At 56.2% G+C, this 23,049-nt stretch overlaps 2 protein-coding genes across 9 annotated transcripts in view; one reads left to right on the plus strand and one right to left on the minus strand.

Annotated features, from left to right (window-relative positions):
* Positions 1 to 1,686: 1,686 nt before the first annotated feature.
* Positions 1,687 to 22,895, minus strand: THRA (thyroid hormone receptor alpha). The gene is made up of 9 exons (XM_066263717.1): positions 22,708 to 22,895; positions 11,600 to 11,935; positions 9,108 to 9,175; positions 8,422 to 8,522; positions 6,409 to 6,556; positions 5,602 to 5,807; positions 4,481 to 4,627; positions 3,631 to 3,889; positions 1,687 to 2,667 (listed from the first exon to the last, which is right to left on the minus strand). The coding sequence occupies exons 2-9, from the start codon at positions 11,650 to 11,652 to the stop codon at positions 2,417 to 2,419; spliced, it is 1,233 nt and encodes a 410-aa protein (XP_066119814.1). The 5' UTR covers positions 11,653 to 11,935; positions 22,708 to 22,895; the 3' UTR covers positions 1,687 to 2,416.
* Positions 22,342 to 23,049, plus strand: part of MED24 (mediator complex subunit 24) — a 42,485-nt gene continuing 41,777 nt past the window's right edge. For all 8 annotated transcript variants that reach the window (XM_066263703.1, XM_066263715.1, XM_066263706.1 and 5 more), the window contains exon 1: positions 22,342 to 22,525. The gene's annotated coding sequence lies outside the window, so the exon portion shown is untranslated. The remainder of the gene's footprint in view (positions 22,526 to 23,049) is intronic.

The following is a 23,049-nucleotide window of genomic DNA, read 5'->3' on the forward strand; positions in this document are numbered from 1 at the left end:
AGAGCAGGATCATGGATGGCACTCCTGAGTCCCCCCAGCTCCGCCCCCACCATGTGTACTCACTCACACATTCACGCAGAGAAATGCACACACACACTCCACATCACTGAGCGTGAGGGAGGAGGGGCTGGGGGAGGGTTGGGGGATCACAGCTCATATGATTGGGTAGGGGTATGGGGATTCCCAAGTGCCTGTAAGAGGCCAAGCCTCTTCAGGCCTTTTCTCCACCATGTCCATGGCTGAGAATGGGGGATGGAAGAGTCGAGGTGGGGCTGGAGGGATGGGGAGACAGCAGACAGGTCAGGAATTCCACTGGGCCCCCAGGGGGTAGGAAGAGGGTATAAGAGGGCTTGCCCATAGGACAGGAGGAATACAGGAATCAGATCCCCAGGAGAGAAAGAGGGAGAGAGAAAGACAGCATGTGCTGCCCACATGCCCAAGGTGGCAGGGCAGGCACACGCACAGGTGACAGTGGATGCTCTTCCTGGCCCTCCCCTCTGTCTGAACACCTGGACAGCTAGGGAAGGATATGCCCTGATGGGCAGCATAGCATTGCTTGTGTATGTGTGTATGTGTGTGTGTGTGTGTGTGTGCGCGCGCGCGCGTGCGTGTGTGGAGGGGGCTGTGGCAGGCTGAGGGTCAGGGTGGGGTGGCAGGTTCCCCACTGCTTAAGACATTTTTGCCCGAATAGTGCAAAGCGCAGGAAGCCCTGGCACCCCTCCCTCCCTGCCCCATTCCCCATGGCTTCCGGGGGCATCTATGTCCACCCATCCATCCCTGCCGACATGCAGCCCTGAGCCCAGGGCCCTCTGGTCTGCTCTGTCCCTCCCCACCCTCCCCTTGCCCTACCCACGGGAGAGCTATCTCCTCTGTCCCTCTCCCCTGCACAGTGGGCGATCCCAAAGGGAGGAGGAGGACAGACGGAAGGCAGCTCACCCAAATGCAGACCAACAGAGCACTCCTCACCAGGAAGGTGGGAGGTGGCTCAAGCCAAAGTCCCTGAATTTGAGAAAAGAGGAGGGGAAAGGGTCCCAGGGGCAGAGGGACGGCTGGCCTAAAGAGCTTCAAAGAGAAAAGGAGGAGCACCAACCACCCCTTTCCCCGAGGCCCCAACTAAGTGCTATTAATCTAAGCACCCCATTTCTTGATGCCTGCCCGCCCAGAATCTGGGTTAGTGTGTTGAAGTGGGAGTAGGGAAGGAGGACAGAGACTAGAGAGAACCCAGAAGACATATGGGAAACAGAGTCCTAAGGGGCGGAGGCTCTGGGAGAAGCTTGGCACACCCCCTCCTCGCCCCTAGTGCGCAGCATCTGGATTGTAGCTAATACTGCAGGATGTGAGGAGGGCGGGAGCCTGAGCCACAGTTTTTCCTGTGTGGGTGCCAAGGTGCGGAAGGAGTGGGGGGGGGGTGGACAGGGAGAGGCCCCTGGGGCTGGGCACTTGAAGGGGGAGCTGTGCGGGCAGCAGGGCAGGCTGGTGAGGGGCCAGCTGGCATCCAGCGTGAGAGGTAGATGGAACTCAGCGGGCACGAGTGGCAGAGAGCAGAGGGGATACTGGGTGGGGGTGCCAGAGGGGCACAGAGGGAGGGGCAAGGCAAGGGAGGGGTGGCCAGGACCCTGTTGTGTTAACTCACAGCTCTGATCGGCAGCCCTACCCTTAGGGACCTTGTGGGGGGGCAGTTCTCTCTGATTTGGGGGGAGGTGGGACAGCTCTCAAAGTGCATGGGGGTTGTAGGGGGGTCCTCCCCTCTGGCCAGCCTCAGTTAATAACTTAATATTATCTCTCTCTCTCTCTCTCTCTCAATCGGTTGCTCTCTTTTTTTTCTCTCTCTGTCTAGTTTTTCTTCATTTATCTTCTTCTCCCTTTGCCTGGTTTCCAAAGTGCAGTTAGAATGACTATAATTTTTAACCTCCGGGGAGGAGCTAAGCCAAGCCCTTCTTTGCACCCAGGCATCTGGGAAAGTAGAGAGGCCCTCAGCCTGGAGGGGGAATCTAGGCCAAGGAGCTGGACCGGGACTCTCTCTCATGTGTGTGTGTGTGTGTGTGTGTGTGTGTGTGTGTGTGTGTAGGGGGTGAGTGGGGGGCATCTACCCCCACTCCATGTTCCTGTCCCCTACAGTCAAGATGGCTTATCCCCTCTTAGTTCTTCCTTCCTTCCCCTACCTTCTTAGAGGACGGGGGTCCCTCCCAGCCTCCCACACTGTCCTTTTCATAGCAAGTTCATCTGTTTGCCCTGTCCCAGGGCTGGAGGTTCTGAGGAGGGACGGGGTAGTGCGGGTGTGTGTGGGAGCTGCATCTATCCAAGACTGAGAGGAAGGAGAGAAGAGGTGTGGGGGTCTCCCTCAGCCCCCAGCTCTGCCCCTTCTCTCCAGGCTCCTCCCCACCAGCTCCGCACACCCTCTGGCCGCCTGAGGCTTTTAGACTTCCTGATCCTCAAAGACCTCGAGGAAGAGTGGGGGGAAAAGTTCGGTGGGGCACTCGACTTTCATGTGGAGGAAGCGGCTGGCGTGGCAGGCCCCGATCATGCGGAGGTCAGTCACCTTCATCAGCAGCTTGGGCCAGAAGTGCGGAATGTTGTGTTTGCGGTGGTTGACGTAGTGCTCGAACGCCAGCAGGTACGCCTCCTGACTCTTCTCGATCTTGTCCACACACAGCAGGCCCGAGCGGTCTGCAGAAGAGGAGAGGCATGCAGGTGAGCGGGTGAAGGGAGGCGGAGGGGAGAGGGGAGAGGGGAGAAAAACACACCCTGGGGGGGGCATGTGTTGGAGGAACAACTCCAAGGCAGAGGGACGACAGGCAGGGAGCGAAGAGATGGGCCGCGGAGGAATAAGCAGAGAACAGAGGAACAGAGAGGTGGGAAAAAAGGAATCTTTTTTTTTTTTTTTTTTTGTATTTTTCTGAAGCTGGAAACGGGGAGAGACAGTCAGACAGACTCCCGCATGCGCCCGACCAGGATCCACCCGGCACGCCCACCAGGGGGCGATGCTCTGCCCACCAGGGGGCGAAGGGGCATCACTCTGCCGCAACCAGAGCCACTCTAGCGCCTGGGGCAGAGGCCAAGGAGCCATCCCCAGCGCCCGGGCCATCTTTGCTCCAATGGAGCCTTGGCTGCAGGAGGGGAAGAGAGAGACAGAGAGGAAGGAGGGGGGTGTGTGGAGAAGCAAATGGGCGCTTCTCCTATGTGCCTTGACCGGAAATCGAACCCGGGTCCCCCACACACCAGGCCGACGCTCTACCGCTGAGCCAACCAGCCAGGGCCAAAAAAGGAATCTTGGAGGTAGGCTAGGACTAGGGCAGAGAAGGGCTGGTGGTCAGAGGGGTGGGGTAGAAATAAGAGTAGTGGGGGGCTGAAGGGACAAAGGGAAGGGTTGGGGCAAAGATGGGAAAGGAACAAAAAAGAGATCCAGAGGCAAGAGACGGGCCTGGAGAACCCAACAGAGGGGGATGGGTAACAGAGCAGGGGACAGGGGACGGAGGCTGGGCCCAGGAGATAGACATGGCCTGGGTGACAGAGGTAAGCCTGTGGGACACAGAGTGGGTTTGGGGGGGGGGGGGCAGAGAAGCTGGAGAGCAGAGAGAAACTAGGGTTAAGTAAGGAGAAGAATAACCCTCCCAGCCAACCAGCAGGTACCTGTTGACATTAGCAGCACAGCCTGCAGTAGAGCCACTTCCGTGTCATCCAGATTAAAGGCAGAGAGCGACTTGCCCAATTCAAAGATGGCGTCGGAGACTACTCCCAGGCCACCATTCTTGAGCTGCTCCCGCTTGACGGCCATCTCCCCGCTCAGCGTCAGGGTGTCGCTCTCGGGGTCATAGCGGACAGCAGCCCGCAGAGACATGATTTCCATGCAGCACCCCTTCAGGAGGATGATCTGGTCTTCGCAAGGCAGCTGTGAAACAGCAGGGCCACAGAAACACTCAGCATGCCCTACCCCCTGTGGGTGCCCCCCGGGAACTGCAAGGCCAACACGGGCCTCGGTCAGTAACAGTACTCTGAACAACTAACCTTGTGTTGGGCCACAGACATGCCCTATTTCATTAAACCTCACAATTATCCTACTATTACCTTCATCCCCACTGCAGATGAGAACACGGAGATACAAGGGAGTTAGGTAACCCGGCCAAGGTCTCACCACTGGTCTGGCAGCCTGTCCCCAGTTAGTGCTCTAATTCAAGATGAGAACTTCCAGGCTGCCCAGAGGTGGGACGGCCGTGTAGACTTGTGGAGGAGAGGGGTTGGGAGCGTCTGGGAGGCGCTGTGGAGAGTCTGCCGGTTCCTTACGGATCAGGTAGCCCAGGACAAGCGTGTGAGTGTGTGTGAGGGTGTGTGCACGCACTGGGTGTGTGTGTGTTGACCTAAAGGAATTGCTCCCAGCCCAGAGAAACTCACATGAGCACATGCTGGGACTGAGTGGCCTGGGGAGCAGCCACAGGTTTCCTTCCAGTGTGTCACCATGTCGCCCGTCCCGTCTGCCACTCACCTCGGAGAACATGGGCAGTTTTTTGGCAAAGTCCACCACACGGGTGATGGCCGGGGTGATGATCTTGGTAAACTCGCTGAAGGCCTCTAGGTCCACCTTGTCCCCGTCCGGCATGGAGACAATGGGTGACTGGCCAATGTCATCCGGCTAGAGGAAGAGATGGGGGTCAGCCAGGGTGACAGACCCCTTTCAACCTCTGAGGCTCCCTGCCCACCAGGGGGAGCTCCAGGGCAGCTCCGGGGAGAGGGGCCACCAGTACCTGGGACTGTTCTGTCCCAGGCCTAGGCTCCTCCCTCACCTTGGGGCAGAGAATAGACCAGAGCCAGAGGTCCAAGTCTGCTAATAATAACAATGATCATAACAGTAGTAGAAGTAATGTCATAATAATAGAAGTTATATTTATTGAGTATGTAATAATGTGGCCAGGCATCTGGCTACGTGTTTTACATATATTATCTCACTTAAATCTCACCACAACCTTATAGGAAGGTATTATAATTATCTCCATTTCACAGATGAGGAAACTGAGGCATAAGGAGTTAACTAATAAGTCCCAGGTCACGTGACTAGTAAGTCGTACCAGGCGGTCTAATTCTTGATCATTGCAAACACAACTACTTGGTATCGGAATCCATGTGTTAACAGCACACTACTCCACCCACTGGCATACTCCACAGGAACCAGGCGCCAGTTTCCTGCCTCTCCACCATATAAAACCAACTGTCCATCTCCTTTCAAGCTGACCATTCACTTGGCACTCAGTTTTGCCAGGGCTGAACACAATACTTGGCATCCAGCAGGTGCCCCAAAATACTGTTACATGACTGTGTCCCCACCCTCTCCTCCCAGTCACTGTGGGCAGGGAAAAGAGGAAAGGTCACCTCTGGTGAAAATTTGATGAGGAAGGCAAGGCCTTGTCCTCACGTAGCTCCTAATCGGATGAAACAGGCAGGACCCAGACAGCAGTGACACATATACAGGTGTACAAATCAAAACCACCAAGGCGTGGGGAGTATCAGCTTTTAAACTAAGAGGGCTTCCTGGAGGAGGCAAGACTCTGCGCTCACTCTCCTCTCCCTGGCACCTTGCTGCTGCTCACCCCCACCCCCCTGTCGCCTTACCAGGAATTTCCGCCTCTGCTTCCAGTGGCTGCCCTGGGCATTTGTGCTGCGATGGGCCTCCGTGGCAACATGGATCAGATCCCACTCTTCGGGAGTGGGCTCTGGTCGCTGCTGCAGGGATCGGATCATCTCCTCCTTCCGCCGCCGCTCCCGGTTCTGCTCAATCAGCTTGCGCTTGGCCACCCGCTTTGAGTCGTCTAGAACCACTGTCAGCAGCAAGAAGACACAGGCCCTTAGCATGGCACTCTCCCCTACCCTCTCAGAAGCTACTCTTCTCAGGTTAGAGAAACTGAGGGCCAGAGAAGTTGAGCGACTTTCAAACAACCTAGCAGTTGGGTAGCACAACCTGGATCGTGATAATCACTGTGACATCAACTCTGCTTTGGGCTGATCCAGGGGCAAAGCAGGTTCTGGTCAAGAGGGTCATGGTGAGAAGTTACCAGAGGCTCCTGCCACCCAGTTCCTAGGGAATGAAAGCTGTCGCCTCCCACCCAGAAGTGGGGTTTCTTCTCTGGTAGTCAGGAATACTGTGCTAGGGTGGGGTGTTCAGGACTTCTCTCTACCCAGGAACTCCCTCTAAGGCCTGAATTGGTGAAAGGCAGGTAAGCACTGGGGCTAACAGTACAAGGCCTAGAGAGGAATGCTGTGTCCTTTTCCCCAGGGACAAGGACAGCAGGGACCAAGATTCTGAACATTCATTCCGCCATCAGCCTGACCTGCACTGCAGCTCTGCCCTGTGGGCCCTGAGGGTACCCTGAACTCCCCCGCCCCAGCCACCTGGCCTGCCGCCCCCACTCATCCCCTTACAGTCCATGGCCATGCCCACAGCGATGCACTTCTTAAAGCGGCACAGCTGGCACTGGTTGCGGGTGATCTTATCGATGACGCAGCAGCTGTCATATTTGCAGGAGTAGGTGGGATGGAGGTTCTTCTGGATTGTGCGGCGAAAGAAGCCCTGGGGTGGGGGGAAGATGGAGCATGCTGTGATTACGACCTCCCCTTCCTGAACTGACCATGCAGTTCCCCGGGTGATGGGGGATTAGTGAGGGAACCTGGCATACTCCTGACACAGCAGGCCCAGGATCACTGGGCTCTGTCAGGACTTAGAAGGACCTTAGGAACACACGTCCTAGGCTTCCCCAGCTGCTAAGGGGTGGAGCGACATGGGCATGGGTGGTGGCGGAGGTGGGGATGATGACTGAAGTATGGAGATCTGAGCCTGGGATGGTGTGAGCTCCTGCGAAGCCTGAGGAATAGCGGCATTGGCAGTCCGGTTAATACCTGGCTTCCATCTTGCTAAAGGATTCTGAAACAGCACTGACCCCAAAACCATTCTCATACATGCTGCTGCTGCCCCTGCAGGTGCAGTTCATGAAGTGGGTGTGGCGGGGTGCGGGTGCCAAAGAGTCAAAGTAAGGCATTGTATGAATTCTAGTGGCTTTAAAACCAAATGTCCAGTTCTATCTACCACGTTGAATGCTCACTACATGCCAGACACTTACAAGCATTTTCTTTGATGCCTCATCACATATGACACTCATGTCAACCCCCTGGTTCCTGGGGTAGGAACTGTCCCTATCTCTCTTCTGCCGACTAGAAGACTGAACCTTGGGGAGATTAAGCAATCTGTCTAATGTAGCTTAATTTGCTCAAACGGCCCAAATGGCTAAATGGGCATCAGACCCAGAACTGGTCCTGAGGTACAGGGCACCAAGGTCGGAACTCTCAGATTCTGGGGTGCATTAAAATCACCTAGGGTGCTTACCAAAAACACAGGTTCCTGGGCCCCACTCTAGACCACACTGGACTCTCTAGGGTGGGGTCAGGCATTTCTGTCCTTTGGAGATGCTCCTCAGAAACTCAGATGTCCTTGGGTCTGTGCCCCACTGCTTATATTGCTTCCAGGGACACTGCTGTGGGACCCTGAGTCCCTGGTGGTCTTGGTTTGGTTGACACCAAGAAAGAAAGGAACTTGAACCCTTAGCACATTTTTAAGTATTTCTGTTTCTTGTAAGGTTTTACCTTTTCAGGAGGTAATGATCCCAGAATAACCATGCAGGATGAACTATCCGATGTGAAATCTAATTAAGCTTCCCCAAGTGTGTGACCTGGTCCCCTCTGCCCAGGGAGACACTGCCATCCTCGTTCCCTCTGGGCCCCACCAAGCCCTGCCCCCAGCACTGGTTCTCGCCCTTTCAGGAGCAGTGGAAGCAACGGGGAAATTTATTCTAAGGCAGGTTCCTGGGCTCCACCACAAACGGTTCTGCTTGGGTAGGCTTGGGATGAGGCTTGGAGATCTGCATTTAACTAGCACTGCAGGTGGGCCACGAACCACATTTTGAAGAACACTGATGTTGGTTTTAACTGACGTCTGTCTCTCTCTGGTAGCTTGTGAGCAGCTTGAGGACAGGGCATATACTGTACCGCTCACAACTAATATGCTGAATGGGTGAAATGATGGTTGGACATTTATCGAGTGCTTCTTTTGTGTTTGTCACTGTTTTAAATACTCTATGTGAATGATCTCATTTAATTCTCCCAACAGCTCTATGAGGTAGGTAGCATGATTATCCCCATTTTATAGATGAAGAAACCAAGGCTCAGAGAGATTAGGCATCTTACCTATGAGGGGCAGAGCAGGGATTATGAATGAACAAATGAATGAACGAATGAATAAGAGAAGAGAAATGATGATGTAACAGGTGGGCTCTAGGTTACATATTTATAGAGCCATCCGTTAGGCTGGGTGCTGAGGGCCTTAAAAGGAGTGAGATGGGGACTCAGGCAGTGGGGGAGGGGCAGGAGCTGGCTGGTCCATACCTTGCAGCCCTCACAAGTGATGCAGCGGTAGTGATAACCGGTTGCCTTGTCCCCACACACGACACACTGCTCGTCTTTGTCCAGGTAACTAGGGATATACCCTGGGAGGGAGGAAGGGAGGCAGGCAGGCAGGCATGGCTTGGGCCCACAGCAGAGAGGCTCCTACACTGTCTGCAGCCCCCAGCTTTTCCTTCCTGGCCCATCCCCTAGCCCAACCTCTCTGAAGGATACAATCCTAGAGACAATTCAGAGGTTATCTCGTCCATCCCCTTCCCTAAGAAGATGGAGAATCCCAGAATTCTTCTGCCTGCCCACGGAGGGCTTTTCTCTTGCTGCACACAAGGGGCAGGGGATGCAGGAGGAGAAGCAAATGTCAGCAGCTCATTTCAGGGGAGTGCAGCCCCTCGGCACTTTAGTCCAGGCCCTGATGCTGGGGTGGGGGTGGGGGTCTCAGGCAAGGGGGTTCTGGGAGAAGGGAAGAGGCGCTTTCTGACCTAACCCATCTTCAAGGCTGGGGCACGCCCACATCACCCATCTCACCTCCAGACAAGTCCATCCCAAGCCCTCTAGGGGGCTCTCCCCAAGGGACACAGGAGCTGCTGGTACATGCCCTGGCTCCAGAAGAGCCGTGGTCTGACTCGGTGGGGCTCAGGGTAGGGAGGAAGGGCCCATGCAGCCAGGCTCACCTGACATGCTGGTTTTCAGGGAACATTGGCCGTTCTTTCTTTTTCGCTTTCCATCTGGTGACCTGGCACTGGATGAGGGCAAAGTGGGCAAAATCACAGAACAGTCTTTGGGCAGCCCCCTTCTCATCCAATAGGCGTATACAAGCCCCCAGGCTCAACTCCCTGCTCGCATGTCCTCATTCTACCTCCCACCCCCAGGTCAGCTGACAAAACTGAGAAGGGTCCAGCTATCTAGAAGCTTCAGGGAGAGAGATAAGGGGCTTGGCCGTGGCACAAGCATGTTCTATGGCTCCAACACACACGCATGTGTGCGTGCACACACACGCATTACAGAACCTTAAATACCCATAATCTACAAGAGATATACAAGATATTTAACCCTTTAGTACAGGACACATGCAGAAATAATCTTCAGGACACGCTTAAAGCTATATAACCTTTAGCACACACACACATACATATGAAATATGCAACACAAGACCACTGCATGTGAATACCCATGCAGCCTTCAGTATAAACCCAAGCATAGTAAAAAAAAAGAAAAAAGCACCAGGATTGATATATTTATGCAACTTTCAGGGCTCTCTCAAATGTGTTATATGACCTCTAGGATATGCCCATGTGTTACACAATCCTCTGGAAAGACACCTAATAATACTACCCCCTCCCCCCAGTAAACATGGTACTTGATTTCCAGGTCATACACACATTCTAAATAATCACAGTGACTGAAAACATATAGTGCCTAGCAACTAGAACCCAGAACCAAGAATATGAGAATAGGAAGGGACTTTCCGAGTCACCCTGCCCTCAGTATCCATTTAACAGAGCAGCAAGCAGAGGCCCCACTTGTGCCTGATGACACTGCACACTGAAATCAGAGCAGGACAAGGATCCTGGGCCCCTCCATGCAAGGTATTAGCAACCCACAGCCACGGCACATACATGTCGCCAGCCTCTCCACATACATGTTACATAACCCCAGCATACACAGGTTACATAAGCCCTCCACACATATGCACAGATTGTATAACCTCCCTCACCCACCCTGCGTGTGGCATGTTGCAGGGCCCCTCCCTGGATGCAGCTCCCAACATACTGACATAGTGACCTTGGCCAGGGTCACAGTCAAAGACAGCTCTGTGTTCCACGCTCCCTGGGGACTACCCCTGTCTGATTTCTACCACGTTTGCAAGGTCAGATCTCCCTCCCGCTTCCAGGAGGGGAGGGTGTGGGGAAACTCTGAGCCACCTAAGCCCCAGTAGAGCTGCCGATCTTCAGCAATTATTAGATTTACAGCCTCTGGGTGTAGTTCCAGGTACAGCCACAAGGTGGCGCAGGGACTTGGGGGAGGGGAGGATGTTGGGGAGGAGCTGCAGCTCTGGGGGACCAGGAACCGGGATTCCAGCCTTTCTCCGGTTAGGAACAGACTCTTCCAGATTCACAGACGTCTGGGCAAGGAGCTACAGAGGTTGCCAGTGAAAGTTACGCAGTGTCACGGCCAGATCTTCTTTTTCAGAGCCCCCCCTGGAGTAAGGCTTTGGGGAGGGGAAACTCCAGGTGCCCTACTCAACTGCCAGCCCCATCCACTTCTTCCACCCCTCCAGAGACCCAGTCTTGGGCCCCAGGGCTTTGCCTGGCCAGGCCTCCGGCCTCCTGGCTCAGGATCTGGTCTCCTAGGCAACGGCCACTCTGCTCCTCAGAGCACCCCATCCCCCACCCTCTCCCTGGCCATAGGCACAGGCTGTACCCAGCTCCAGGGGCACCACGCCAACTGGCACAAAGTCCTGTGCCACTTGGAGTTAATGGGAGAGGTAGAGACCCTCTGGGCTCCTCAAGGGTAATACAGATCACAGGCAGCCCATTCCTAGCGGTGTGTGTAGGGCTGATGCCTCCTCCACGTGTGAGCAAAACCTTCATAGTTGGCATTCACTTGCACTTCCTGGGAGGAGCCCCATGGCAATGCCCGCCCTTACCCATGAACAAGGAAGAGCTTGTGGGGCTCCCGAAAGGTTCCAAATATAAGTGTGGGCTGTGACCAACAGTTACTGGTGCATGTGCCCTGAACTGTCACGTCACTTGCACCATGGCTTGTGGATTACACACTCGAGGTCAGATGTGAGCAGGCTGGCAGGGAGAGGAGGCAAATGGCAAGGCTGTTTGGATTCCACATGCTCTGCTGAGGGCGGCGGAGGGCACACTGGGGGCATCTGAGACTGCCGAGTACTGTCAAGGGAGGGGCCACGTGCCTGCGTCATGTAACTTCTCAGCTCTGTATCACTTCCTCACTCTGACACGGGCATCTGTCCATCCAGGTGCCTAATTCCCTGTCACATGCGAACATGACCTCATCTCCTGGGCAAAGGTAGGCCGCAGGCTTGCTGGCCTTGTGCCCATTCCCCCGAAGGCTGAAGCTCAGCTCTCTTTTGCCCAGCCAGGTGACCGTGTCTGCTGCCTAGGAGTTGGCACAACCTAGCTGCCGGGCCCATTACCTGTTCTCCTCTGGGTCTGACCCACACTCCACCTTGCTTGGCTTCTGTTCCATTCACTTCAATTCCATCCACGATGCCCTCCAGCACGCCAAGAGACTGGGGTGGGCACACCGGCCCCCCCGACACGCCCACAGGCCACCCACCCCCCGCCACCCAGGCCTAGGGCACAGCACCCATGGTGCCCGCCTCAGCACTTGGCCTTTCACACCATGCCCTGTGCCCCAATGGGGGTGGGCGGTGAGATGGGCCAGGAAGTGGCAGGTGGTAGGGTTGGGTCCGTGGGGGGAGTCCTGGGCTGGGGGAGTAGCTTCAGAGTCTTGTCCTGTCCAGATGTCCCTGCAGAGAGAGGGGAGAGGCAGGGATAAGGTGGCACTATGGTGGGGTGACTGAGTAGGAGTCCTTTGATGTCAACATTTTGGGCTCTTGGGGCTGGTGATAAGATGGTGGTGGGCATGTCCGGCAGGCACAGGGAGAGAACCAGGAATAACCCCTGAGATCTACAGGTTTTAGCAGGCAAAACTGGAGCTGCACGTCCTAAGCCTCAGACACAGAAAGGGATGGAGTGAAAGAATGAGATCATCCATGTGCCATGTCTCAATCCTCACATTCAATCAAGTGCCCAAGCCCTTTAACAAGTGTCTGTTAAACACTAGCTATTGTTACCATCCATCTAGCCACGTTTTCATAAAACTCGCCATTTATAGGGAAAGAGGGGACCAGAGATGAGCAGCTTTCAGCCCAGGCATGGGGGGTACTTGTGAAGGAAGGCTGGGGTGTGGGCATGGAGGCAGGGGCCATGAGGCCCACTTGAGTACTTTAATGGAGAGAGCTACTGAAAGCCATGGGGAGCCGGCCTCCCCTGCTGCTGCCGAGTTCTGACTCTCCCACCCCGGCTCCCAAGGCTGCCAGCGCTGTCCACACAAGGTCCCAAATCACACTTCCCAGTCTGAGGACCAGACATCCCAGTTGCTCTAGCTGAGCTGCCACCCACCAGGATGGCAAGGGGCATGGGAAAGAAACTGACACGTACTAACTAAACAGATAACATGTGCTGTCTGAAGTGGGCAGCAGAACTTCCCTGGTGAGGAAACTGAGTGTCAGAAAGCTTGGTCATTCACTCAAGTTCACAGAGCCAGTGAGCAGGTGGCTCAGGGATTAAAACCTTGCAGCCTGGCTTGAATGCTAGCCTTGTTCCACTACTTAGGGTCCAGGGCAGTGCCCACCCGGGCCCACCATTCCCTGCACACTGCATCTCTGACCACAGGCTCCAGACCTGAGGCTTACTGTCTGCACACACAGGCAGGTGTGGGCATGCTCAAGGGGGACTAAGGGTGCAGCTCCCAACACACAACCTTCATCAGGTGGCTGTGGCACCAGAGACATCGCCCCTGGGCCCTCCGCCCCACCCCCAGGAACTGATAAGGAGGTGGGGTAGGAGGGGAACTGTGAGATAAGTCAGGCCATTGCACAGGGCAGGGCAGTGGGACAGGGCCTCCACACTCAGGTGAGCCCCCAGTGTAGGGAGTGTGGCAGAAGGACAGAAGAGTGGCCCATTCTGCTTCTGATACCCTCACAGAATAGGACTGGGCACTGGGGGCTGGAGAGGAGACTGGGGGTGTGTGAGCAGGGAGCCTTAGCCCAGAGAGCCGTCAAGAAAGTAGGTCAAGTTTTTCTTGGCTTGTGGAGAAATTCCTGTTATAAATTTATAATGGCGTAGCCAGCCCTAAGGGGTGGAGGTGGGGGGAGAAGCAGGAGCGGGTGGGGATGCCCAGGGGCTGGGCACTGGGGCTTGCTGCTCTGAGCCAGAGCAGTGAGGGGTAGGGGCCAGGGCAGTTGTGGGGTTGGGCTAGACAATAGAGAGCTCTTTTCTGTCACCGATTTCCACTTCTATCTGTGCCCAACAAGGCTTCCTTGGGTCTGTCTGTCTGCATCTGAATGTCCCCCTCTCTCTCTCTCTCTCTGGGTGTCTCCCCATCTCCCCCCAGGCTGTGCCTCAGTGCTTGGCACACCCTGGCTGTGGTGCTGCCCCCGCCTGTCTCCTGCCCACCTGGCATGCTGCCACCACTTGTTTACAGAGGCTGGAAAAATCCACTCGCCAGCAGGAGGCCCAAGTGCCCCTGGGGAGGGGAGGAGGCAGGCACAGGAGTGGGCATGCTGAGAGAGGGGCAGCCCTGGGGAGCGGGCCCTGGGGCAGATGAAGAGGGTGTGTGAGAATGGGTGTTCGCAGCTGTGGGCCGGGCCAGGCCGGGCAGGGAACACCAGCAGCAGCCACATGCCACGGGCAATTCCTGCCCCAGGCCATAGCTCTGGAGGACCCCCTCCTTCCTCACCCCTGCCACTGCCAGTTGCTACAGGGCACACCTGGGGCAGTGCCAACCTAAGCCACCATGTTTATTTTCCCTTCCTCCTTCCCAGCCCAGCCTTAACTCCAAATGTGTCTGGGCACTGCCAAGGGCTTGCACGTGCCCGCTGTGGGAGGGAAGGGCTCTCTCTCTGCTCCATCTCCCTGCTGAGCTGAATGATGTCCTGGTGCCTGTCGGTGCAACCCAGGCTACACTAAGCCCCTGGCAGTGGGTCGAGGAGAAAGGCACCGCTCTCACTGCTGAAGGCGCCTTTGCCAGGCACCTAGCAAGAAGCTGGAACCCCTGGGGATTCCTTGCTATCTCTCTAGGGTCACACCTGAGTCTCTGAGGTGACACGGAGCAAGCAGAGGGCCCAGGATTCAGGGGGCCACATACCACGTGGGCCTGCGTTAGCTGTGGGCAGAGGAGGGTCAGCAGGGAAGGGGGATGGGGTGGGGATAAAGAACCACCCTGAGGGGCAGCCTCTCTGCCCTCCTCCTGGAGTCCTACTTAATCACCCGGGCTTCTTCCTTGCATGTCCCCTACAGAGACGCAGGGCTCAGCCCCCAGGAGCTGGAGGGGGCAGAGCTGTCGGATTCTGAGACTAGGCTGGACAGTAGTAGGACAGCAAGACCCACCTGTCGGGTGGCCTGGCCGCCCACTCCCTCTGTCAGATAAGAGCTGCTGGGTGGCAGTGTGGGCAAAGTGCCCGTGGAGGGGGAAGCATTTCATTAAGCTTAAGTGCTTCTGCAATGGGGGGACAGAGACAAGCGCCCAATGCGGCATCCGCAGGCACCGCGCCAGGTTCCCACTGCCAGACTGTTCCACCCTGCAGTCCTGCGGACCCGAGGGACTTTCACAGAGGACTCCTGGGGCTGCCAGAGAGGGCTCTCTGCCCCCAGAATCTAGCCCCCAATTCTACACACACTGCTCTCTGGGTGTCTGCCCTTGGCTTTGGCCCCACCTGTCTGGGCCCCCTAAACTTTGTCCTTCATGTTCTAAAGGAAGCCCAGCCCTCCTCCTTGCCAAGCACAGAGGGAAAGACGTGCTCATAGAGAGGGGGTCCAGAAAGGAGACAAAGAGGAGGAGGACAGAGGTAAAAGAGATGATGGGGGAAGAGGGGAAGAAAGATGAGCAGGGGTCGGAACAAAGAGCTGGGCAAGGATGGGGCAGAGCAGAAGATGCTCATGAAGGACAGGGGAAGGGAGAAAGGCAGCGATGAGACGGTGGGGAACGGGGAGAGGGGAGGGAGAAGGGGGACAGAGAGGAGGGCAGATAAGGGGAGGAGAGACAAATGGAGGGGGAGACAAAGGAAGAAAGGTAACAAAGAAAGATGGGTGGGGGGGTTGCTTCATGCCTTGCCTAAGTCCCACCCCATGGAGGGTGGGGGAGGGGGAATAGAAATGGTTTCCACGGTGACAGCTGGTTCTTGGTGGCCTAGCATGTGGGCTATTAATAGTGCTGTGGGTAGGTTCACACCTCCCTCTCCCCTTCCCTTTTGCCTGCTGCTAGGGTGGGGGGAGATACTACCCCCCCCCAATTCCCAATGAACTGGCATTGATGATGCCCTGACCCCACACCATGGGAGCCAAGAAGGGTGATGCTAAGGGGCCCAGGTGGCTACTGTAGCCCGAGCATACACACAGGCATGCACAGGCAGACACCGGCATCTGTATGCAGACATTGCCGCCTGTGCCAGCGTGGGCTCCCACGGGCAGCCACAAGCAGCAACAGCCCCCGGGAGTCTGGCGAAGGTGGAGGCTGCAGCAGCAACACACACCCCCTCGGTGAGGGGTGCATGCCTCTCAGAGCTGGGACCTTTTGGTCCTTTCCCAGATCCCCCCTGTTCTATTCTCAGGTACAGACTGAGCAGGCCTGCCCCACCCAACGCACTATTATCCTAGTGCCAGGAAAGAGAGGAGTGAAGGCGGGAAGGAAGGTACTATTTGGCAGGTGTGAGATGGCAGAGGAGTACACAGACACAGGCACCAGCTTGGCAAGTGGGAGGGAGGGAGGGAGAGAGGGAGGAAGGGAAGGCGGAGGCAGGCCAAGGAGGCAGCGCTCCTTGGTGGGCTCTCTCTGGGCGGGCGTCCATGAGATGAGATTCTGGAGCTTAAGCACAGCGACCCTTAAGTCTGATCTCTTAGCCACTGTGGGACCCTGGAGGCTAGAGAATGGGAGTTGGGGGTAGGGGATATGACATAAGGGGGAGACTGGATCAACAAAGGATCCTCTCCCCCAAAAGAATAGAACAGGAAACTCCCCCCTGTAGGTCAGAGACAGAAGGACATAAACAGCAGCCTTGACTCGGGCCAGATGCCCAGTATTCAACATCAAAGACTGTGCTTCCCCCACCGTAACCTCACCCACCTGCTGCTCTCCTCTTCCTCCTCCGACCCCAGGCCGGCTCCAGCCAGGCATCAGGGTGCTGCCCAGGTCTAGAGGTCATCCCCATCCCCCCATGCCCAGCTCCTTCCCGGCCAGCCCACAGAACGTTGTGCCCCCTGACCTAATTCCCCTCAGGAATAGAGGTGGGAAATCCAAGTAGCCAAAAGAGCCGAGCTAGGAGCACCCCCAGCTGGGCATGGCACATTCTCCCCCCTCCCCGCCCCCCGCAGCCAGGGGTAATTGGAGCTGGGCGCTGGGGCAGCTGAAGGCTGGAGGCATGAATGTCACGGGGCCAAGGCTCTCACTGCAGATGGTATCATGGGCACAGGGCTTGGGGTCCTCCCTTTCCCATTCCTGTCTTCCAAGGAGAGAGGAAGAGGCCATAGAGAGGAATTGTCCTCAAGCCCTGGGAGCAACGCCCAGGAGGGAAGGAAATGGTGGAAGGGAAAGGCAGGGATGTTCTCCCAGGCACTCCGGGGAGGTGGAAGCTAGGCCCCACCGAGGGAGGGAAGGAGGGAGGGTGGGAGAGAGAGAAAGAGAGGGGAAGAGAGAGAGACAGAGAGAGCGCTGCGGCGCTCACACTCGCTTGCAGGGAGAGAAAGAAGGGAGAGACAGGAAAGAGAAGGGAATAGAGGGAGGAGGAAAGAGAGGGAAGGAATGGGGAGAGCGAGATTAAATAGTGTGTGTGTGTGTGTGTGTGTGTGTGTGTCCCCGCGCGCGCACGCGCGCCTTGCAGTGGAGTCTCCGGCACACACACGGACACGTGCAGTTACACACACACACACACACACACACACACCCGCATGCGCAGAGCGACGGGGTCTGGGTACCATTCCACAGATATTCAGAGTCCTTCCCGGCCCACACATGCACAAAACACGCACACATGGGTGCGCACACAACACACCCACTCACTGATGTGTACAAAAAACGTCAATAGCCACCAAAGCCTCCTACCGATCCCCTTTCCCCGCCCACGCGCCTGGGTAAAAGAGAAAATGAAACAGGCAGCTAAGGCTCCTGAGCCAAGCTCATCTCTTCCTTGCAAGAGGAAAATGGGAGGAGGAAAAGAGGTGGGCTGGGGGCTTGGTCCGGTCTGTGCTGCACTTTGCTACTTCTGGAGGGTGTGGCTGTGCCTTTGGGTCTAATCTCTAACTCCAGTTCCTGGTCAACCAGACTGAATGCTCACCCCCAAGGCCTGGGAGCAATGGTAGCATTTTCTAGGCACCAGTAAATTCCATCTTTCTCCCTTCGTCTACCCAGGGAACGTCTAATCCCTCCCTCTGGACCATCTCACACAAAGGTATACAAAAGTGAGGCTCCTTCTGACAGCCCTGCTGTGGCCTGCCAGGGAGGAGGGGAGGGCAGCACGACATGCCTGAAGGTCCCCAAACTTTTTACACAGGGGGCCAGTTTACTGTCCCTCAGACCATTAGAAGGCTGCCACATACAGTGCTTCTCTCACTGACCACCAATGAAAGAGGTGCCCCTTCCAGAAGTGTGGCAGGGGGCTGGATAAATGGCCTCAGGCGGCTGCATGTGGCCCGCGGGCCCATAGTTTGGGGATGCCTGCAGGCCCTCCACCTCAAACAGCCCAGATGCCTCCTGAGACAGAGAACTGTCTCTGGTTCCAGGGGCATGTGTATCCCCACCCTGCAGCATGCCAGGCCCGGGAGAACAGGAGAATTCACAGGCGTTGCTTACCAAGCCAGGATGCAACCCAGATTGAACACAGTATCATCCCATCGTATATTATTTACCCTCACTCTGAGTGAGGTAGGCATCCCTGTCTCCAAATGATGAAAATCCAGGTCCAAAGTCAGCAACCGGTGGATGGCAAATCCCCAGCTGCCAACCCCCAGCCAGTTCTCTTTTTATTGTGGTCATGCTTGCCTCTCCCCCCCCCACCCCCAAGATCTACAAAAATTCCCCAAGCACCTCTGCAGCCATGAGAACTACAGTTGAGACTGCCTCCCCAGTGACCCACCACAGGCGTCCCCCCATTGCCCTTGCTGCATCGTGAAGGGGAGGGGCTGAATGAAAGGGATTTGGAGGAGAAAGGAGTCTTATCGCAGATTCACAGAGGGAGCAGATAACCCAGGACAGACCCCGGATCTCAAGCTGCCATGCCTACCATACTGATCCTTACTCAGTGCCCCCATCTTTCACACTTGTGGCCCCTCGGTGCAGGGGTAGGGAACCTGGTGTCTGTTGGCCAGGGTTGGGTCCTGGTTGATTGGCTGATGGTAGGTAGCTGGGTTGCTGGGTTCCCAGGAGAGAGGAGGGGTGCTGTACACTACAAGTAAGAATGGTTAGGGGGGAGCTGGCTTTCCTATTCTTCTCCTCCCACAACACACAGTTCTCAGACTTGTCCCAACAGAGATGCTATGATGCCCAAATATTCACGTATGTGCCCCTACTGGGGAAGTATGTCCCAGGCTGAGATGTCAACGGTTCCTTTATTATTATTACTATTATTATTATTATTATTAAGAGAGAGAGGATAGAGAGAAAGGGAGGAAGAAGCAGGAAGCATCAACTCGTAGTAATTGCTTCTTGTATGTGCCTTGACTGGGCAAGCCCGGGGATTCGAACCGGTGACCTCAGCATTGCAGGTCAATGCTTTATTCACTGCACCAACACAGGTCAGGCAAGGGCTCCTTTCAAAAAGCAGCTAAAAGATGAGGTTTAGAGGAGCTCCAGGTTGCAAAAACTTGAGGAGAAAATGGTGACATAAAGGCTGAGGAGTCTAGAGATTAGGAACCCACTGTGCCCACCCTCCCCAACCCTATCTCATTCCTGTTCCTGTTATGTCTAGGAAACCCAGTTCTCCAGCAAGCTTCTCCAGGAAATCCAGGGGACCCCAGACCCACAGGTTTCCTCACTGTAACAGCTAACACATACAGTGCTTATTATGTACCAGGCTAAATCCTCTGATCCTCAAAAAGCTGAATGAAGTGGGTATTACCATCCCTGATTTACAGATGCAAGGGAGAGGTTAAATTGCTTGCCCAAGGTTATACAACCAGCAAGCGGCCTAGCTGGGATTCAAACCTAGGCAATCCAGCTCCAAAAAGGTCCATGCTCTCAACCATTATAGGATATTACCTGCTAGAGGAATAATACTTTGGTCCTTCAGTCAGCTATATGCTCCCTGTGACTTAGCCTCAGTCTTCCCTTCTGCAGCAGCCCATGGATTCTCTGTGGTAGGATCACTACCAGCGCCTCCTCACCCAAACAGGCCACAGCCAGAGAGGAGCAAGGCAGAAATGCTCAGTGTCCCCTGTTCAGATTCACTCTCTGGAAGAGTTGCCCATTCTGCTGCCCTGGGCTGGAGCCTACTACACTCATGGGAGAGGGCCTCACTCAGTCTTGCACATGTCTGGGCAGCTGTACCCTCAGAAATAGGCTCTGAGGCTGGGCAAAGAGGACAAAGCTGTTGGGCATCTCTGAGGTGGGTGTCAGCTGCCAGGGGTGTGGAGAAAGGCTATTGCAGGTCCTGCCAACTCCTGCCATTGCCCATGGTGGGGAGTCTTCCAGTGGGTGAGTATGGTGGGGAACTCCTCACCGGCTTGGTTGGAACCGGCTTGTTAAGGCGTGCACACCCAGGGCTTCCACTGATCTGGTGTCTCCTGGCTGAGCCCGCCAGCCTGAGAGGTCAGCACGGGCAGTAGATGACCCCCTTCCTTACCCCCCATTCCCAGCCCCCAAAACTTGCTGGCCTGGAGCTGCAGCATTAAGGAAGTGCAGGATGTCCTGAGCAGCCAGCTGAGCCCCCCGCCCCCCACCCCAACCTTTCCATGACCCCAGAGGCAGGGCAGGCAGGGACTGAGGGGCGGGGTTTGAGTATTAACAACCGGAAAACTATGAAGAACATCACTTGCCAGTTCCCAGCTCTGAGAAAGGAGGTTGTGGCAGAAACAGACAAGAACAGGGGTAGACGGGGGTAGTGACAGGGTGAGAGTTACAGTCTGGCAGAGAAACAAGGAGAGGGAATCAGACACAGCAAGACAGAGCAACAGAGAGACAGTGTTAGAGAGAAATTCCAAGTCAAAAATACACATCATTAACTCAGACACTCACCAGCATACAGCCCCCCCCCCAAGGAAGGCTTCCAAGTTTAGACAGGAGGGCAGAGGTGGAAAAGGGGGCCAGACTCTGGGTGAGAGGCAGGAACTCAGCCGGGGTGAGTGAACTGCCCCAGGAGAGGCTCAAAGGATCCCAGCAGAGGCATCTAGATTCTGCCCCCATTTGCTTTTAGGGTGGGGATAGAGACCTAAGCACCCTCTTCTCGCAGCAGTCAGGATAATCCCAGCTTCTGGGAGTCGCTGGACACTGCTTCAGGCCCATGGCTCGGCCTTCTGGAACCCCCCTGCCCCTAATCACTTTGCTCTAGTTTCTTGGTCCCTCAAAGAAAAAAAAAAAAGAAAAAAAAAAAAAGAAAAAAAAAAGCTGAGCCTTGAGGAAGAAGACAGAAGGAAGCTTAAGGGGAAAAGTCCATGACTCTGTGTGCATCCAGGGGTGTGCCTGACAGCACAGCTACGGTGTATGTGTACATCTGGGGTCGTCTAGACACAACTGTTGGTGTGAATGCCTTTTGCATCTGAGTGTCTGGGACTGTGTGCAAATGAGTGCACCTGTGTCTGGAGTTCCCACAGTCAATCAATTAACAAGTATTTGCAGAGCACTTCCTGTGCTAGGTTCTGGGTGGGATCCAGAGCTCTTGGAATGATTCTGCCAGGTCTCAAACTCACCATTTAGTAGGGTGAGATGACAAGTGACAGAGACCTAGAACGTCATCACAAATGCATGCCTTGCACCATTATGCAGGAAAATCTTTTCACACAAATTTAATATTCTTGAGAGCAGAGGTTTTGTTGTTTACAGAACCACAGAGATCCACAGTAGGAGTCCCAGAAAATACTTGTTGCTAAGTTGTATATATGTGTGTTGATGTGTAACTACATTGTTTGACTGAGTGACAGGGACTGTCACGGCCAGCGATGATGCCTGTGTGACTGGGCTCATGCGAGCACGTGTGTGCCTGTGAGTGACAGGGTCTTTTGTAATGTGTGGCTGTGTGCAATTGCCCTGTGTTCATGCATGCGTGTGAGAGTGACTTTTTCTGTGTGGGTGATGAGACTCCTCCTTGCCCCTGTGTGTGACAGCATCTCTGTGTGACCCTCTGCGTGGGTATGTGCATAGGTCGGTCTCCCGAGGGTGTGTCCCACCCCTCTGAGCTCCCCGGTGCAGCAGCAGCCTGCCTCTTCCCTTGTCCCCATGTGGGTGTGTCCAGCAACTCCTGTCCTTGAGTCTGCCTGGGTGTCCCCGGGTGTGCATGTGGCTCTCTATGTGAGCATATCTCGGTGTCTGCATGTCACATTTGCTTCCCCCCTCATCTTGGACAACAGCCCCGTTCATTCCTTCCCCCTCCCGGGGCCACAGCCACCACTGGGGGGTGGGTTCCCATGCTACTGGCTTTCCTTCTGGGACCTCCACCCTGGAAACCGTGGCTCTCTCCATTGTCCCTGTCGTCCCCCCCACCCCCGCCCCTGGCCCCAGGCCTTTCTTTCACACCAGACATGGGAGGGTCCTAGGCAGAGAAGGGGCACCAGAGAAGACGCTGCAAGGGGAGGGAGGGTAAGGGGGGGTCACGCACAACACAGGTCAATTTCTCCCTCCCTTCCGCAACCACCCTGGCTTGCAACTCTCTAAATCATCTAGGGACCCTCAAATACACTCCCCTACCCCAGCGCGTTTTTTTTGTGTGTGTGTGTGTTGGGTTTTTTTGCAATTAGGAGTGTTGCAACCAGAGAGCCATGCTCTATTGGGGAGGCGGGTGAAGTTGGGGGGGGGGACTTCCCTCTCCCGGGGCCCGTGCAAGCCCACCCCACACCCCACTCAGACTGCCCTCCGCAGCTGCAGGCAGCTTTGCAAAGGCCACTCGACCTCGGCCTCGGCCTCGGAGGCTAGGGGTGGGGGCTGGGGGGGCAGGCCTCCGACTCACCGTAAACAAACCGCGGCGCGGCGGGCGGGGGCGCTCGGGCGGCGGGCAGCGGGGCCGGGCCCGGGAATGCGCAGCAGACTGGCCGGACAGAGGCCAGGCGGGCCCTCGAGGGGGAGGCCTGGACGCCATCTCCGCTGGCAAACCCGGGGGCCCACCGACCTTCTAGCAACACCTCCCCTTCCCAAGGGCGTAAGTTGCAAGCTCCCGGGTTGTGACAGGGTCACCCGGGCGTCGGGGCACGCCAAGGCTGGTGACGGGTACCCCCTGGGCGCCCCCAGCCCGCCGGGGAGCTGGCCCTAGAGCCCCGCGGCTTTGCATAATCAATCGTGAGGTATTTGCATATTAATGCCCCCTCGCTCCCTCCCCCTTACCTCGGCGTGGCGCACTGAACCGGGCTGGGCAGCGACGCGGGGTCTCAGCGCCCCGTGCGGGGGGCGTCCATGGGGGGCCGGTGGGGCCCGGGCCGCCCGCCTCCTGCGCCCGGGTGTGAGTGCGAGTGAGCGCGGGGGGGCGGGGGGCGAGTGTGGCGGCCCCGCGGCTCCTCCGGCAGAGGCGGTGGCCGCTCTTGGCTCCTCCCTTCCCCGCCCCGCTCCGGCTGGGGCTCTCGCTCGGCGCGCCCGGTCGGCTCGCGGCTGCTCCCTGCAGGCCGCTTCGTCGCTGCCGGCCCGCGCCCCCCGCTCCCCGCCGCGCCCCGGGACTCTGGCCAGCCAGCC

The sequence above is a fragment of the Saccopteryx bilineata genome, chromosome 2 (assembly GCF_036850765.1).
Source record: "Saccopteryx bilineata isolate mSacBil1 chromosome 2, mSacBil1_pri_phased_curated, whole genome shotgun sequence".
Classification (NCBI taxonomy): Eukaryota; Metazoa; Chordata; class Mammalia; order Chiroptera; family Emballonuridae; genus Saccopteryx; species Saccopteryx bilineata.

What these genes read in the sequence shown, in the direction of transcription:
- THRA (XM_066263717.1), bottom strand. Translation starts at nt 11,652, where the DNA reads ATGGAACAGAAGCCAAGCAAGGTGGAGTGTGGGTCAGACCCAGAGGAG. An exon ending in TCAGACCCAGAGGAGAACAG is followed by an intron (nt 9,176 to 11,599) that starts GTAATGGGCCCG and finishes GCCCTCATCCAG; the next exon opens with TGCCAGGTCACCAGATGGAA. An exon ending in AGCAGAGGCGGAAATTCCTG is followed by an intron (nt 4,628 to 5,601) that starts GTAAGGCGACAG and finishes CTCTTCCTCTAG; the next exon opens with CCGGATGACATTGGCCAGTC.